Raw genomic sequence first — 16,851 nt, 5'->3', positions numbered from 1 at the left:
TATCGTTCAAGTGAAAATTATGTGAGAATTCGAGAATTTGATTGGTGCAATTTAGGAAGAACGTTCAAATATGTTTCAGTGAGAATGTATTCTAAGTTTTTGAGCACCCATAAATCGATTAATATCATATTTTACGATTTTAATCTTTTCTGTTATAATTTTACGTATCGAATTATTATCCCACAGTGAGACGCGATTCCTTATAGATCATTGAAGTCATGCATCACAAGCTGCTGTCAGTGAGCGCGTTAGTGACCACTTTAATCAGGTTGCTAAGGGACAGAAAGTGTGCGGTATTGGCCCATGCTAAACAGTTCTACCATAACATGCTTGACTTCACACCCAGGCGTCCAGCTATCAAGGTAGAAGTCACCTCCCCGCTGAGGATCGAAATTGTGATGGTGTGTCTTCAGACCATCCTCAATGTTTCCCATATCTTTGATAACAGATATGGGAGATATGGGATGAAAATTGTGATGGCGTGTCTTCAGACCATCCTTACGGATGCTTCCCATATCTTTGATAACAGATATGGGAGATATGGGATGAAAATTGTTATGGCGTGTCTTCAGACCATCCTTACGGATGCTTCCCATATCTTTCATAATAGATATGGGATCAAAATTGTGATGGCGTGTCTTCGGACCATCTTCACGGATGGTTCCCATATATTTGATAATAGATGAAACGGATGTTTTTCAGATCATGCATCTCTAATGCTTAGTAAAAAATTACTACTACTACTATTGAGTCGCTACTGTGGTTCATGGATAGAGCAGTAGCCTCCCAATGAGATGACCCAAGTTCGAATCTCAGCGGTGGCTAATTTTTACGAATTGTGCTCCCAAAACGCCTCAACTACAGTATTGACGTAAAATATCCTCAGTTATAGAAGTATCAGGGGTTAGAAAGTCCTTGTTCTTGGAATAACCATAGGAGATTTTTGTTCTTTTTCCTTACCACGCAACGCAAATGAGGGTTAGTTCCATTAAAAACGCCCTCCACGAAGGCTAGTTTGTCCCAAAGACGTCCAATTCAGGAGTTTTCTAGTCTTCTTTGCTGGCTTCAAAGCTGAAAGACTTCCGAGTTGAAAAATGATAGTCGTAAACACAGAATTAGGTCTGCTGTTCAACGCCGCTTACAATATAGTTTAATACTACTACTTATAGTGCTGGAAAATATTTTCATAGAGAGACATTATTAAAAAAAGAATTTTGACACCACGTAAAACCATGAACTGGATACTTCAAAACGTCTGCATTCAAACGATTGTTTACATTTTTAAAGGTGTCTAGGTAATTTTAAAGGTTTTTTTAAACTCAGAACATAATGCGAAAGAGTCCCGCCTAAACTGAACTTTTTTATTTAACAGAATTTAAAAGTTGCCATAGCGCTAATGTTTCCTGCAAACAAAATTTTTTCGATCAATTGGGAGTTCAGTCTACTACAGCAGAAATCAGACTTTTAACAATAGACATTAAAAGCTTATTAATAAATTGCATAAAGCTGAAATATTTATTAAAATACTAAAAATTATTTTAAAATATATAATAGGCTCGACAAATATTGAACATATTTCCACAGAACAGTTACTATGAGTCTGAAGGTTTGAGGACGGCATAGCCTTCGGTAATTGTCTTTTTGCTATGTGGCTGAATAGGTCTTCCGGGTCCACTTGCTCGTCCAGGGGAGGGCAGCACCGCATTGACCTGAGAAAGGAAATCAAATTAGAGACCGCAGTTTTCAAGTTTTTGCAATAAATACATCCTTAGGCATTTAAATGAGTTAATATTGCATTTATTGTTAATTTCTGAATTCTTTAGTGTTTCTTAGAAAAAATCCATTCATGAACAAAAGAGTTTTGGGCAATTTATGAAGGATTAAAATTTGGACAAAATATTAAAACAGGCATTTTTTTTTCAACTTTGTTCTCTATCACTGTGTCTAAAATCTTACCAGCCCTAATTGGTATTAAATTATCAAAATCTAGGCTAATTTAAGTTCAAACGTGATCCAATAGCCTAAGGCTGATTCCGTGGTTTTTCCCTGCATGTGGCTCATAATATTAATATATTTGATAAATTATTTTGCTGCTTTGGAAATTTTCAGCACTACCCTATGCATCCAAAAATTAACGAAAGGAAAAAAGACTTGTTCATAAATTTATTTTGTTTAAGTAATTAGTCTAAACACAAAAAAAGAAACAAATTTTAACAAAATTTTCCATGTTTTGTTGTCTACATTTTAAAAGACGTTAAGAAAAAATGTAAATCCGAACAAATATAGTATGCCTATATTTTATTCAGTTTTAGAATTTGGGGGCATGAGCTAACAATAGGGAAAAGGTATGAATTTCTAGCAATAGTTGAAAGGGGGGAAATGAGCTGAACTGAGTTGCAAACCACTGAGCTGAGTTGCAAACCACTGAGCTGAGTTGGAAGATACGTAGCTAAGTTGGAAGATACGTAGCTAAGTTGGAAGATGCGTAGCTAAGTTGGAAGATACGTAGTTAAGTTGGAAGATACGTAGTTAAGTTGGAAACCACTGAGTTAAGTTGGAGACCGCTGAGCTAAGTTGGAAACCATTGGTGAAAGTAAGTTTTGAATCTGATTTATTCAAACTACTCATAAGAAAAATAGTGTTAATCTAATTTTATTTAGTCACTCAAAAGGTGGGGAATTAAAATCTATTTTGAAGAATAATATACGAAAATTTTACCTGCTCATTTGATATCTCAATCGGTTTTTTAAAAATTATCCATGTTGTATTTTCTTCATTTGCTCCCACTATTTCGTCTTCATACATCCAGAAATCAAGTTTTTCTAGAATGGAAAAAAAAACTTATGGTTGAATTTTATATCAAAATTAATTGTGAAAGGAAATCAAGAAGCTATTCAACTTTTGTTAATGTTTACACACAAGACGATGCCTTTTTCCTTTTGCTCAAATTTTCAAATTTGTAAAAATGTTTCTAATAAAAGTGTTGACATTTTTTCCATAATCTATACTTAATAATAAATACACTCCTAAATAGTAATGCATTCTTATGTTATTCTTAATATATTAAAATTACTGAAAATTCTATATTTATATAATTTCCATTGAAAATTGAATTACTTATTATGTATATTATGTCATTTAAATCTAATGGAATTTTTGACATCCAACATAATGATTTTGCACATTTTAGAAATTATAAAATCTTATGATATCATTCTTAAATAAGCGCTTAATTTTACCAATCTAAATAATAAAACTTCCCAGAATATCATGCAGGTTTACACATCCGTTCGTAGACTTAATCTAAACGAAAGATACACCAGAGATTTTCAAGATTTCGTCTCAATTTTAGAATTTTATTGTTCGTATTCAGTTAACAAGTCAAAATCTTTGGCAGGCAGCACGCCGAAGGAGCTAATACGTACAAGAAGCTGATTCTCATACGTTTGCATTTGCATGCTCACATATTTGTGCATCCCTGTGCAAACGTATGGTAATTCGCCTCCCGTGTTCCTCTTGTTTTCATTGAGTTGACATACCAACTATCGCAACTCTATGCGTTTTTCCCGATAGCTCCCTCAGTGCACGGTCCATTATAACAACTCATTTTAAATGACTAAAGCAAGAAGTTCTTTAATTATTAAAATCTACTTGACTTGTTTAAGATACCCATAACCTTTAAGAAATACATGATTTGTTTAAGTTCTGCAGAAAACATTAAAAAAAATATATGTATATATACCTGGGAGCAAAGAGATTACATCAACATCATTTAAGTATATATTCTTATCTGTACAGCTAAGTTCTGGCATTTTGTTGGTAAATTTTGATAATTCGTTGTTTATTTTGCCTTCCTGTAAAAAATAAAATATATTTAATCTAAGATGTTGAAACTAGTTTTTTTCTCTCCTATCAATGCAAGAGCAGTAGAGTTTGAATATAAAGGTCAAAAAACTAGATGGCCTTAGTTTTTCAAAAAATACAACTATTTATAATTTCCTATAAATTATACTAAAAAATTATTAATTAAAAAAAGGAAATCACTAATTAAATTCTTTGCGTATTTTCCCCTTTGTGTGCGATAGATTTTTAGTAGTTTAAAAAGAAGAAGAATTATCCTCAAGGAAAAATCTTCAGTTCAACGACGATATGAAATCTTCGACTAAAAGATTGCAAGAAAAATATCCAGTGCGAAGAAACTTCTAAAAAAATTGACAAACTAAGAATAGTAACACAAGTCTTAATAACTAAGACTTGTAGTCCACCTCCGGTAGAAGGTTGCTTTTTTTTTAGAAAATTTATTCCAATTCGTAGAATCAGTCAGGGGCACACGAGAAACTTAATTTGCTAAACTATCTCTTTAGAGCTATTTTGAATAAGTTTATTCAGTTCGAAATTATTCTAAAGCTAAAATTTAGAATTTGATCAATATTTAAACACTGAATTCTTTTTAAATTATTTATATGGTTAAAAAGATTAAACCAGAGATTCCGTTCTCGGAATGGTGGCAGATAGATTTGCTTAATTTATTAGTCTGCTTCCAATAGTATTACTAATATAATTAATTAGCGTGGTCTGACACCTATGAATTCAAAATGTTCAGTCTTAATTTACTGTCTTTTGTTTACCCTCAACCGATTCAGTTTTGCATTTTTCTTTTTAGAAAATGAACTCTAAGTTTTCCCTTTTCCAAAGAGCTTTTGGGCAAGTTTACGGGCAGCGCGAATCGTGGCGTTTTTGTACTATACATGTGACCAGACATATTCCGTAACGCTGTATTGATGGGTTAAGGCTGTTTCTTGAAAACTATCTTACAAAATAAAGTTTTCAGTGAATAATATATTGTGAGTTTGTAGCAGGTTATTATTTCAATTTTCCCCATCTTCAGCCGGTTTTCTTTATGCTGCTTAATATGAAAGTGGTGAAAATTCCGAAATGAAAAGCCAGATTTGGTAAAGTTAATGATTTTTTTAAAAATGTTTATTATTTTGAATAAATGCTTCAAATTTAATATTTGAAAAGTTATTCTCAGGTCTACATTGTTTAAAATCATAAAAATATACAAAATTTCAGTATCATTCATTGACTTTAATCAGAATCATCTAAAAATAAGTTGAGAAATATTGCCAATTTGGCAAGATTTTTAAAAGTTCAACAGTCATTTTTAAACTGTTAGCCCAGTAACTGTTAAACTGTTGTTTTTAAACTGTAACTATTTTAATGTACAGAGAATTCATCCCAGTAAGACACTATAGTTTGAAATTAAAGCTTTTATTAGAATTTAAGCACATGAAACGCTGAAAAAGATCTGAAATATCAAAATGCAAACAAATTATTGGAAGAGAACTTCCCCGTTGCTCAGTCCTGTGTTTCATGGTTTAATTTCTTGAAAATTTAATTTCAGTATTTGAAACTTCATGGTTTATTCTAAGTTGGCCTGAATTCACTTTTTCTAAACTGTAATTTTGAAATTACTTATAGAAGTGAAAGAATTTGTGATAAGAAAAATTCTCTCTAGGTATAGTATCCTCTTCAGTTCCTTCTCATTCACGCCTAGCAAGTCTTGAAATGGCGCTTTTTTTTCTTTTTTAAGAAATAGAGGTTGAAACACGTCAACTGTTATTTTTTATTTATGTATTTCTGAAGCGAATGAAGTTTTTAATCAAGTAGCAACCTGTATGCACATTAAGGATTAAAAATTTTACAAAAATAAACTCACCTCTAGAAGAATACAAATGACGGTCTTGTGGACAGGCAAGATTTTGTTCAATTCATCTGGTCCTAACTTCCGAGAAAAAGAATTATGAAGAAGATGCAGCTGAAAGCGTTTAAAATGTCATTGATTAGCAAGAACTAGCTGAATATTATCCGTTCTTAGTACGATAGTACAAAATGTATAAAATTAAAAGGATCATGCGCGAAACTGAAAGACTATTAGAAACAATTAAAAAAACCAAAATTATTTCTTATAATTAGTTGCCTTTTTTGGTAGTTTTGCAATAATAGATTGAGAAAAACATGTTTAGATGTTCGAATTCTCTGTTGAGATGTTCAAAGATAAGATAGAAAACTCAGTTCAATGCTCCATTATACGCTGCTCTTCTTTCTCGATCACCTATAGGAGCCATAATTAGAGTATCGTGTAAAGTATGCCATTGCTGGAAAAATTCAAGCTCTTTCACCAATAAGTGGAATGACAGTATATGCCGTTACTATAGCAACGTTTATGCTTGAAATTTCCACAGCAATTTTAAAAAGAATAGAAATTAAATAATTACATCGTTACTGAGTTTTTATTTCTATTAAAATACAAAAATAATGTAAATAAATGCATAACGTTTAACAAGTTTCTTAACACTACTTAAATTATTACTAAAGACAACAAAATTAGTTATAAATAGTGCGGCCAATAAATAAATATCAGAGCCATGATATGAGTAAAATAGTGCCAGACTAGAGAAATATATAGGTTGTGAAAATTATCTACATTTCTAAAATAGTTTAATAATTTTGTTGCAGCTATTAGTTCAAATAAATTAGAGGTTTTCGGTTCAAAATAAAATAAATTAAGAAATAATTTTTCTCTGTTAACTTTCAACGTTTAAAAGAGCTGTTTCTGAGAACCATAATTCAGGTTAGTTTATTCATTTTCAACACATGCATACGCCAGGAGTAAATTCAGTATTACGTATTGCATTTTTTACATTAAATATTTTTAAAAACTCAGTAGTCTGAATTTATTTTTATCCCGTTAGTATACGCACAGCTGTTAGTAAACCTTTTTAAAATAATGATTGAAACTAAGAGTTCCATAGCCGGAAGTAATTTGGAACTGCTGGTGTAAAATACAAAATAACGTAGTTTTCAGGATATTTCACGACATTCGGTTTACGTCATAAGTTACAAAATGATTTAAAATAATGTGATCGCGGATTATGTTGTGATCAAAATGATCACGACAAAGGTTACTAAATGATTTTACATACAATTACGAAAATAATTTGTAAATACAAAATAAAACAAAAATTAAAGCTATCACCTCTCCGGCATACTCTTTCCCATCCACAGAATGCCTACGGCATGATTCCAGGCATGAATCCTTCACCATGTGGCCATGAATCTCGTACAATGTGTAAGAATGTTTCAGAGGGCCATGATCCAATACTAACGAAAATACATAAAACAAGCAAGAATAAGTTATTTACATTGGTAAAAGTGTGCTTCTCTTATGTTGTTACTTTAGTTACTACGTTTTTTTAAAGGCAAAATTAAAAGTAAGAAGACATTGAAAACTGTTTTACATTAATTCGGGCAATNCAATGTGTAAGAATGTTTCAGAGGGCCATGATCCAATACTAACGAAAATACATAAAACAAGCAGGAATAAGTTATTTACATTGGTAAAAGTGTGCTTCTCTTATGTTGTTACTTTAGTTACTAAGTTTTTTTAAAGGCAAAATTAAAAGTAAGAGGACATTGAAAGCTGTTTTACATTAATTCGGGCAATCCTTGATAATTTCTGTGTTAAACACAATGTAAAAAAAAAAACATCATTGATGGACTTAAATTTCGATATTTCTCCTTTCTAAATTATCGAGACCATATTTTCCAGATAGCCTTACCCATATCTTGAAGGTGAAAAATCTAAATCTGGGAAAAAAACAGGAATTCAAAGAATATATGTTTGTTTTTAAACCAGATTTCATAAACTAAAATATAGTTTCCACAAATTAGCATATTTCAAATCAGCGGCCTGAAACATTTAGATTGCGTGAAAGTCCCATCATTAGATAAGAACAGTTATTCTGATTTTCATTTTCCCCACTTTATTACATTTTACTTATTAAAGTGCTTGAATTTAGAAAGAAAAAAAACTCGATAAGGTGATATGCGTTTTAATGCGAGATATTTCGATATCCTTCTAAAATTCTGAAGTAAATCTAATATTGAAAATTTAAGATTTATTGAACCTGCAAATGCTAAAGCGCTGCTTCATTTTAAGCTGGTGGAAGTTTATTCACATCATTATGTTTCTCACGGATAATGTACGTAATAATGCACCTTTCATTATTACGCAACTAATTTCAAATATTTCAAAATATGAAAACTTCTTTCCTTCCTTTAAAGAATGGAAATTATCAAGACATTTTATAAAAAATAAAATAAACCTATTAATCATTTCCTTCTCGCTCCCGTGAAAATGACGGGGTGATGTTTCGCCCTCTATTTCTCGCTTCCGTGATATTCCCGGGCTGGAGTGTTCAGTAGTATAGCGCCAATAAGAATAAAACTAATTCATTTCTTTTGCCCGGTAAACATTTTATTTCTCATTTTACACACCAGATGGCAGTACTAGGATATTTTTAAGGTAATTGTAGGTAGTTTACTTTAAACTAAATGTCAGTACTAATCAAATACGTGTATAATATAAATGTATAAAAAAAATAGGCACTTTTATGACAGTTTTCTTGAAAATTAACAGATCGTTAAGGGGTTAAATCTAAAATCCAAATTCGACAGTGGGAATTTTTTAATAGGGCAATTTAACTAGAAAAACTGGACTCTTCACTTTGTTGCCTTCAGAAAATCATTATTTCCACGCAACTGTCCGGAAAAAGTTAACCCTTAACGGTCTTTTAGTATTTCAAACTTACTTGTCACTTTGTATAAGCATAATTATTAATACTAATTATAATATTGGTTATAACTAGAATGCAAATATAACAATTTTGCTAATAAAATAATTTTCCCCAACCTATTTGTAGCAGTAGACACAGTAAGTAAAAGGGACATGCCACTAATATGGCGGTATTAGTCCGTTNTCAGTAGTAACGCGCCAATAAGAATAAAACTAATTCATTTCTTTTGCCCGGTAAACATTTTATTTCTCATTTTACACACCAGATGGTAGTACTAGGATATTTTTAAGGTAATTGTAGGTAGTTTACTTTAAACTAGATGTCAGCACTAATCAAATACGTGTATAATATACATGTATAAAAAAATAGGCACTTTTATGACCGTTTTCTTGAAAATTAACAGATCGTTAAGGGGTTAAAAATCTATAATCCAAATTCGACAGTGGGAATTTTTTAATGGGGCAATTTAACTAGAAAAACTGGACTCTTCGCTTTGTTGCCTTCAGAAAATCATTATTTCCACGCAACTGTCCGGAAAAAGTTAACCCTTCGGTCTTTTAGTATTTCAAACTTACTCGTCACTTTGCATAAGCATAATTATTATGACTAATTAGAATATTAGTTATATAACTACAATGCAAATTTAACAATTTTGTTAATAAAATAATTTTTCCCAACCTATTTGTAGCAGTAGACACAGAAAAAGTGACTTGCCGCTAATACGGCGGTATTAGTCCGTTATGGGTTAATAAATAAAAGCATGCTGTAAAATCGCATCGAATCTTATCAAATCTTTCATCGAAGTTCCCGGTAATGCTGCTATATGTATCTATATCCTTACCTATGATAAGAGAAAGCGCTTAAAGCTACGGATCTTTTCAAAAAAAGATCATTCTCACTGCATCTGGCTGTCCTACTAGCGTATACAAATGTTTTGTTAGAGGAACTGCTCTCTTAGCGAAAATGGCCCCAGTGACTTAAAATATCTTCAAAATTTGACTATCAAAATTTTTTAAAAAAGGTGAATGACATTTTTCTGATCACTTGAATTTGTCAAATCTATTTAAGGAGAGCCCGTAGTGGCTAAGAAGATAGATCGCTAGCCTCCCAATGAGGTGCCTCTGGTTTGAATGATAGCGATAATTGGACGATGGTTATTTCTGCTCCTGGCTCTCACCGAGCACAGTGCTGACGTAAAATATCCTCGTTCGTAGACGGATCATGGGTTAGAGTCTCCTTGCCATCAGGCTAACGGTGGAAAGTTTATAGTTTTCGCTCCATCTAACGCAAATACGGGTTAGTTCCATCAAAAAGTTCTCCACGAAGGCTAATTTCTCTCCATAGCATACTTGTACTCTGGATTAGGTTCAAAATTGCAAGGCTACAGAACTGAACATTGATAGTCGTAAATTCAAAATTGATTCCGTTAATTTTCTAATCGCGCAGTTCCTTCTTAAAAATATCAAACTTCTTTAAAATTAAATTTATTTGCAAAAAGAAAGAATGAAACTTTTTCTTTTTACCCTAGTTCATACAAATTTGTCGATTCAAACTGAATTATTTAAAATGCGTTTTAAGTTTGACACACGAGTTGTTCCAGGATTTCCTTAGAAATAATACAATAAAAACTGCTAAGTTTTTTTTTTCGTGAGTGCAACTTACAACATGTAAAGGATCCAGCTTCAATTTTCCAGCCTTCCTGAGTCTTGCATAAAACACCATTGAAGTAATTTAAATTATCCAACTGAAGAGGCTTAATATCTATGTTCACTGATACATCACTGGTCTTTATATCCACCACATGAGATTGCATTCTTCCAAGAGATATTTTTTCTACTAGAAATAGTTGTCAGCGACAGAGAGAGGCCTGTGGGGAAAAAAATGTCACCATGAATACTCAGACGTTGAATACTGAACAACGTTTGAGTATTCACCGTTGTTCAATATTTTTTCTACAGTCTAGAACCCAAAAGGTGTTCTGTGGTAGCCCAACGCTCCATGGATGGGTCTCTAAAGTTGGAATGCTTTTTTTTAAACCAGTAATTCCATTCACATTGCATCAAAAACCCATTATTTATTTAGTTTTTTGGTCATTTTTTTAAATAAATAAAATGCCAGTGAAAAAGGAAATGACAATTCTTTTAAAAATATTTTCTCGCAAAAATATGTGTTATAATGTAAAGGATATGAATTTATAAAAAATTGCGTGCTGTTGTTGTTGTTTCTAATGCTATTTACCAATACCAGCAATCTCGTTTGGTGAAATCAAGCAAATTTAAGGCAGAGTGTGGGTTTCGTGTTTTTCAGTGACGCCCTCTATGGCCATGAATACGACTTTAGCCACACACAAATCACAACCCGTTAATAGGGACTCGGCGCAATTTTAACTTGAACCAGAGAACGATGAATCTCCAATTTCAGTACCCCCAGAGGTATGATTTGTTATGGGAACATGGAGGACTTTAGGACAAGACAGATTTAACGTGCACCAGTCACCATTTATTACACGGGGATTCATCGGCAGGCAGGGATCGAACTCACAACCCCTCGGACATGAGCTCAACGGTCTACCAACCAGGCTATCCCCTCCCAAAAAAATCTATTCAAAATCAAATTACTATAAATTCGACAATACAGAAATATGTATCCCCGATAACCATTTCAACATTTATAATGGTTCTTTTTCTTGTTCACCCCCCCTTAATTAAGCCTTCATTTATATATTGCATGGTCCAAAAACAAATTAGAACTAGCTTAGGTGCCGCTATTTTACCTACGAATTCATTTTTTTGGAATAAGCCTAATTTTAAGAATGTTACTGACATGACGAACCAATTTTCAATCTTCATATTAAATATTTTCAAAATAATTAGTTATTTTTCTTTGTTAATGTGTTCACAATTTCTGATGAATTTTAATATATGAATTGTGGGGGTTCCGCCAAGAGTCAACTATTTAGGGTTCTCTAGCTGAAAGGGAATTCGGAACCTCTGGTCTATACTTTTTTCGTAAGCAAGAACCCAAAAAGCATTAAATACTCAGACGTTTCTAGGATTCTTGCTTGCAGGAGAAAACGAGGATAGCATGTATACTCTTTTGTTTGCAGGGTAAAAAGACCCATTGCAACGCTATCTACAACCAAAATCAGTCTTTATAAAATTTTAAATCATTTTGAATACGAAACCAAATATTCTATTTGATGAGCAAAATGACCAACTAGTTTCTTAAAACTACTAATCGACTTTTGAAAACTTCTTTTGAACGTTTCTCGTTATGGGACACATCTTAATAAGTATTTATTTGTAAGTGTGCTTTTGAACTTAATTTCATCCTCAAAAAACTACCATCTATTTATTAACAAAACTGTATTTTGATTGCTGGTTTTTGTCTGTAGGCGACTTTGAAGTAAGATCTTTTAAACGAGCATTTTCTTTGAAAATAATATTCCAATAAAGCATTTTAACAATAACGTGAGCTCTAGAACAAGGGTTTCCAACTTACATGAGGCTTAAAACCACACTTAAAAACACAAGTCAAATGGCGGGCCGCAACTTTTATTTTATATATTACTCTTTTATATTTAAAGGAACATTAAACATACCGTCAAATTTTTATGAAGTTGCAAAAAACAAAAGTATTGAATTACGAATTAAAATAAGAAGTAGATTTTTAAAAATGTTTAATTGCATGTTAAAAAATTCTGGCTACAATAGCTTTAATGCGCACCTATGCATTAAGCAATTAATGTGCAACAGATATCTAATTGTTAAGATATAAAACTTTAAAAAGGTTGGTATTAAAACTTACATAGTAGCACACAAAATGTTCTATGAGAGAATTGAGGTTTGTCTGCTGCAACCACCAGAGAATAAATATTTACATTTTAAACTTAAAATTTACAGATGCAAATAATTTCGTCCAAAATGAGTGGTTTCAAATCGTTAAATCGGAGAATTTCTTCAAGAAAATTTCTAATACGTACATGCTAAATTATATTCACCAAAAAAAAAGCAACATACATGATTATTTTCGCATTTGAATAAATATTTTTTTGGATGCAAAACCTGAGAAGATTTTTTTTTTGCACCGTTGGTAAGTTAAATTTCACAGAAATGAAGAAATTCGGTTTTTTTAAACGAAAAAAGTATTTTAAACCCATATAGAATTTTTACGAAAATTGTCCGCAAAAAACTGACAACTAATATATTTTAGTTCAAAAAAAGGCTTCGTGGGGCGGATGCGGCCCGCGGGTCGCCAGTTGGTAACCACTGCTCTAGAAGTACCCATCCACGGAGACACTTCAAAATTTTAATTTCCCTTAAATTTCCAGATTTTAATATTTATTATTAACACATATCCGTCTGCATGACAAGAATTCCATCCTTTCGCAGTAAATTACTAATCGAAAAAGGACGAAAATTGGCAACTTAAATTTTGCAGTAAATAATTGAAATATAGATTGAAAAACACTAATAAAGTCAAAGTAGATTTCATTTTACAAGTTCCTCCCCATTTTTTTTTTTTACGTAAGACAACTGAATCTTTTTGGCAGATAATAAAATGACAGTAAATAGGCAAAATAATAAAATTAAAATAGCTAGGGACAATCATTTATGTTTTATATATCAATCATTTTAAAAAGTGTTCTAAGACTTTATTTTAAAGTTAGACAAGTATTTTAAAGTTAAAAGAATTGTATCTACATCTGAAATACTTGTACATACTATCAACAAAAGCCTAATTCCAAAGTTGCTATTCGATTATATAAAAAGCTTTCTTACTTTGGTTTAAACTGTAATTTCATTAACAGAACAGATTTAAATATAAAGAAATGTAAGGTAAAGAGTTTACTTAAATTTTATTTCAAAAATTTAAGCTTGAAATATATGTATTTTTTATTAGTTTTTATTTTTTACTAGTTGCTCACCTTTTAAATATTTTCATTCAAAAATGTGCCAATTGTTTTAGCAAAAATATGTTTTAGTTTGCTTTGAGAAATTTTTAATTGTTCGCGCTTCAAAAAATAAATAAATAAAATAACATTGTTTAAGGCATTAATTTCAATTATATTTATATACAAAATATAATGCAAAAACTTGTATTTTTATACAGTTAGTTTAGAGGACAATTTTGTAATTTATTACTACTGTTCCTGTTGCGTTTTAGTTATGAGACTACAAAAAAGAAAATACTGATAAAACATCCAAAGAGTTGTTACTTTTGAACGCATGTTTGCCATTGTTTGGGTGCAGATTTTAATGACAAAAAAGCAAAAAGCTACTAAACTGCCTAAATCAGAAAAGGTAATTCATAATATAGTTGACAAAAATCAAATAATGTTAGCAGAGTATGAAAATAAAATATATAAAATACAACGATAAATCAGACACCCCGGTCACAAAGAGCTTTTGAGAAGCAGAAATTAGTAACCCATGTTTTGTAGCTTAATAAAAAAAAACATACATTCACACAAACTTTCATTCAAACATTCTTTCACGTGCTTCATTTAGTGGCAACCTCATTTTACAAACCTTTGTAAACGCAATAGCAATTTGACATTTATTGAAAATTGCATCGTATAAAAAATATAGTCATACAATTTAGTTTTTCAAACTTTACTTCAATTTATTTTTTGTCAGAATAAATTATTTAAAGATACAGTTACATAGAGTATTAAACTGCACCGAATTTTAATTGCCAAACTCGATGAAGTTCTAATCAATTATGCAACAGTAAATCTACTCTAATAAGTATTGTCTAAAAAAATAGTAAATTCTATTTTTGAGAATTTACTTTGTATTACGCTGTCACCCCAGCGTCACGTTAAAGCTCATTTGTTAACTTCATTCAAGCTTTAGAATATTGTATAAACATTTAAAAGTTTCGTTCTGCAGGCAAAAACTTGTTTTTCTTTAACTGAAATTTTATTATAACAGATTTCATTTGAGAAACAATTTAGATTAAAGTGTTGAATGTTGATCGCAAAAATTGACTAATTTTTACCTATGAATTCAGCAAAAATGAAATATGCAGATTAAGAGAAGAAAAAACTTAGAAAGCTACTGAAATAAAAAATTCAAACATATAAGTTTAATATTAGAACTAGAACCGAAATATCAAAGGATTGAGATTTGAGCCTTTAATCTTAAATTCTCCATTCAATATTCTTTAATGAATTTTATACTAATCTTAAAATTAAATGCTATCTTCAGAAACGCTGATAAAACGCTATTTCATTTCTCAAATATGCATGATTTTTTGTTGTTGATAAATCTTAAGTAATTTTGAGTTATAGCATAGTAAGCTAACTCTATTCATAAATGGTTTTTTACCTTCGCAAAATAACGAAAATTTTTATATAGCCTAAACATTAAAGATAAATATTGACTCTATTAAATGAATTATAATCACTTCTCTACTTACTTCAGTAAGGCAAGCTTTTGCAACAAAGCAGTTCAAGTTTGATCGACGAAGGTTCACAACAGTAAACTACAAACCATATAATCAATATAATTAAAAAAATGCTGCTAAAATTTTGGTCCTCCCAACGGTGAGCATCAAGAATTTCTGTTACAAAGACAAGTGTTGTTGTAGTTCATTTACGTCACACTAGAGCTGCGCAATGGGCTATTGGCGACCGTCTGGGAAACATCCCTGAGGATGATCCGCAGACATGCCATCACAATTTTGATTCTCTGCGGAGGGGATGGCACCCCAACTTCGGTAGCTGGACGACCTGCAAGCGAAGTCGAGCACTTTACGGTAGGACAGTTTAAAGAGGACCAATACCGCACACCCTTGGTCCCTTCGCAGACTGATCCAAGTGGTCACACACTGACCGCAACCAGTGATGCTTGACTTCGGCAAAAACAAGTGGTCTTAGCTGATGAGAACCAGAATGGACAAGAGATTAATGCTCCGAAAAAGCGCAGATTTGAGCCCGAACTGACTGAAGAACCTCTGCGCTTTTTGAAAAATATCTTACTAACTTCACCCGTCTCAGAATACCCTGTTCCACAGTAGACTGATTGCAAGACATTGTTCTCAGATGATCATCGAAGTCAAACACCACTGGCAGTGATCAGTCTGAGAAGGAACCGAGTTTGTGTGGCATTGGTCGTTAAACTGTTCTACCGTAAAGGGGGTGACTTCACTCCCAGGTCGTCGAGCTACCAAAGAGATGAGCCTTCTGCTGAGGATCAAAATTGTGATGGCATGTCGCCCGAACACCTTCAATGATGTCTCGCATCATTGAAGAAGTTCGGACCAACACCATAGCCTACTATGTAGCTCTAGTGTGATTGAAATAAAGTACTACTACTATTACCTAAAATACCCTAGTTACATTTATCAATATCCTACACAGTTGTTATGAAAAGTAACTTTTACAAGTCGTCCTACTTTAGTTGCTCACTGAAGGTTCAGAAATTTTCGGAGACGTGCCATGATTTTACATTTCTGGGACGTCGGGAGAGATATGAACCATTTAGCTCCTGCCCATGCCGGCTTCTTACAAGCGAAAAGCAGACAAGTGATTTTTTGATGAAGATAAGTATATTTCTTAGCGCAATTTTAATTAACTATCATAAAATCTCAATCAATATTTATCCAATGTTAAGAGTGACTGGAGTCTCGCGGATAAAGGGTTCCTAGCGCCAAATGCTCTGAACAACGGTTGTAGCAGGTTTGATTCTAAGATTTATTCTTTGATCAGCAAAACGTAATTCTGTAGGCTTCTATGTAGGTTCTAATTATATAGGTAAGTTTTTGTCAAATTGAACAATAGAAAGTTCGTATTATAAAAGAACAACACAGGAAAACATTCACGGATAAAGCGCGAATCGAGCATTTGGAGGAAGGACAAAACCCTTCGGCCATGGATTTTCCTCTCTTTGTGGTGTTTTCTTAATTCGTGCTAGCTGTTGACAGTTTGAGTTGACGATGATCTGCTTGCTTTTCACCTTTATCTTCTGTGCTTTGAGGTAGGTAGGTACTTTATTTACGTCGCAATACAGCTGCGCACAGAGCTATTGGCGATGGTCATCCCTGAGAATGATCCGAAGACATGCCATGGCAGCTATGTCCTCTGCAGAGGAGATGGTTCCCCTGCTTTGGTAGCCCAATGACCTGCGTGCGAAGTTGAGCATTCTACGGTAGAACAGTTTAACGAGGACCAATACTGCGCACCCTCGGTCCCTATGCAGACTAATCC

At 32.4% G+C, this 16,851-nt stretch overlaps 1 protein-coding gene across 4 annotated transcripts in view; it reads right to left on the bottom strand.

The window, feature by feature from the left end:
* Window positions 1–1,492: 1,492 nt before the first annotated feature.
* Window positions 1,493–16,851, bottom strand: part of LOC107452220 (carbonic anhydrase 1) — a 62,751-nt gene continuing 47,392 nt past the window's right edge. For 2 of the 4 annotated variants that reach the window (XM_071179494.1, XM_071179492.1), the window contains exons 2-7: window positions 10,302–10,506; window positions 7,040–7,164; window positions 5,720–5,818; window positions 3,743–3,854; window positions 2,719–2,822; window positions 1,493–1,709 (exon numbers count right to left, since the gene is read on the bottom strand). In XM_071179494.1, coding sequence (XP_071035595.1) covers window positions 1,593–1,709; window positions 2,719–2,822; window positions 3,743–3,854; window positions 5,720–5,818; window positions 7,040–7,164; window positions 10,302–10,452 — 708 coding nt within the window. In that variant the 5' untranslated portion in view covers window positions 10,453–10,506 and the 3' untranslated portion in view covers window positions 1,493–1,592. Of the gene's footprint in view, window positions 1,710–2,718; window positions 2,823–3,742; window positions 3,855–5,719; window positions 5,819–7,039; window positions 7,165–10,301; window positions 10,507–14,971; window positions 15,219–16,851 lie in introns of those variants that run through there. The other 2 variants (XM_016068565.2, XM_071179493.1) reach the window with 2 other exon arrangements.

This window comes from Parasteatoda tepidariorum, chromosome 4 (assembly GCF_043381705.1).
Source record: "Parasteatoda tepidariorum isolate YZ-2023 chromosome 4, CAS_Ptep_4.0, whole genome shotgun sequence".
Classification (NCBI taxonomy): Eukaryota; Metazoa; Arthropoda; class Arachnida; order Araneae; family Theridiidae; genus Parasteatoda; species Parasteatoda tepidariorum.
The sequence above is the reverse complement of the archived record's forward strand: the minus strand, read 5'-3'. Positions and strand labels throughout refer to the sequence as shown.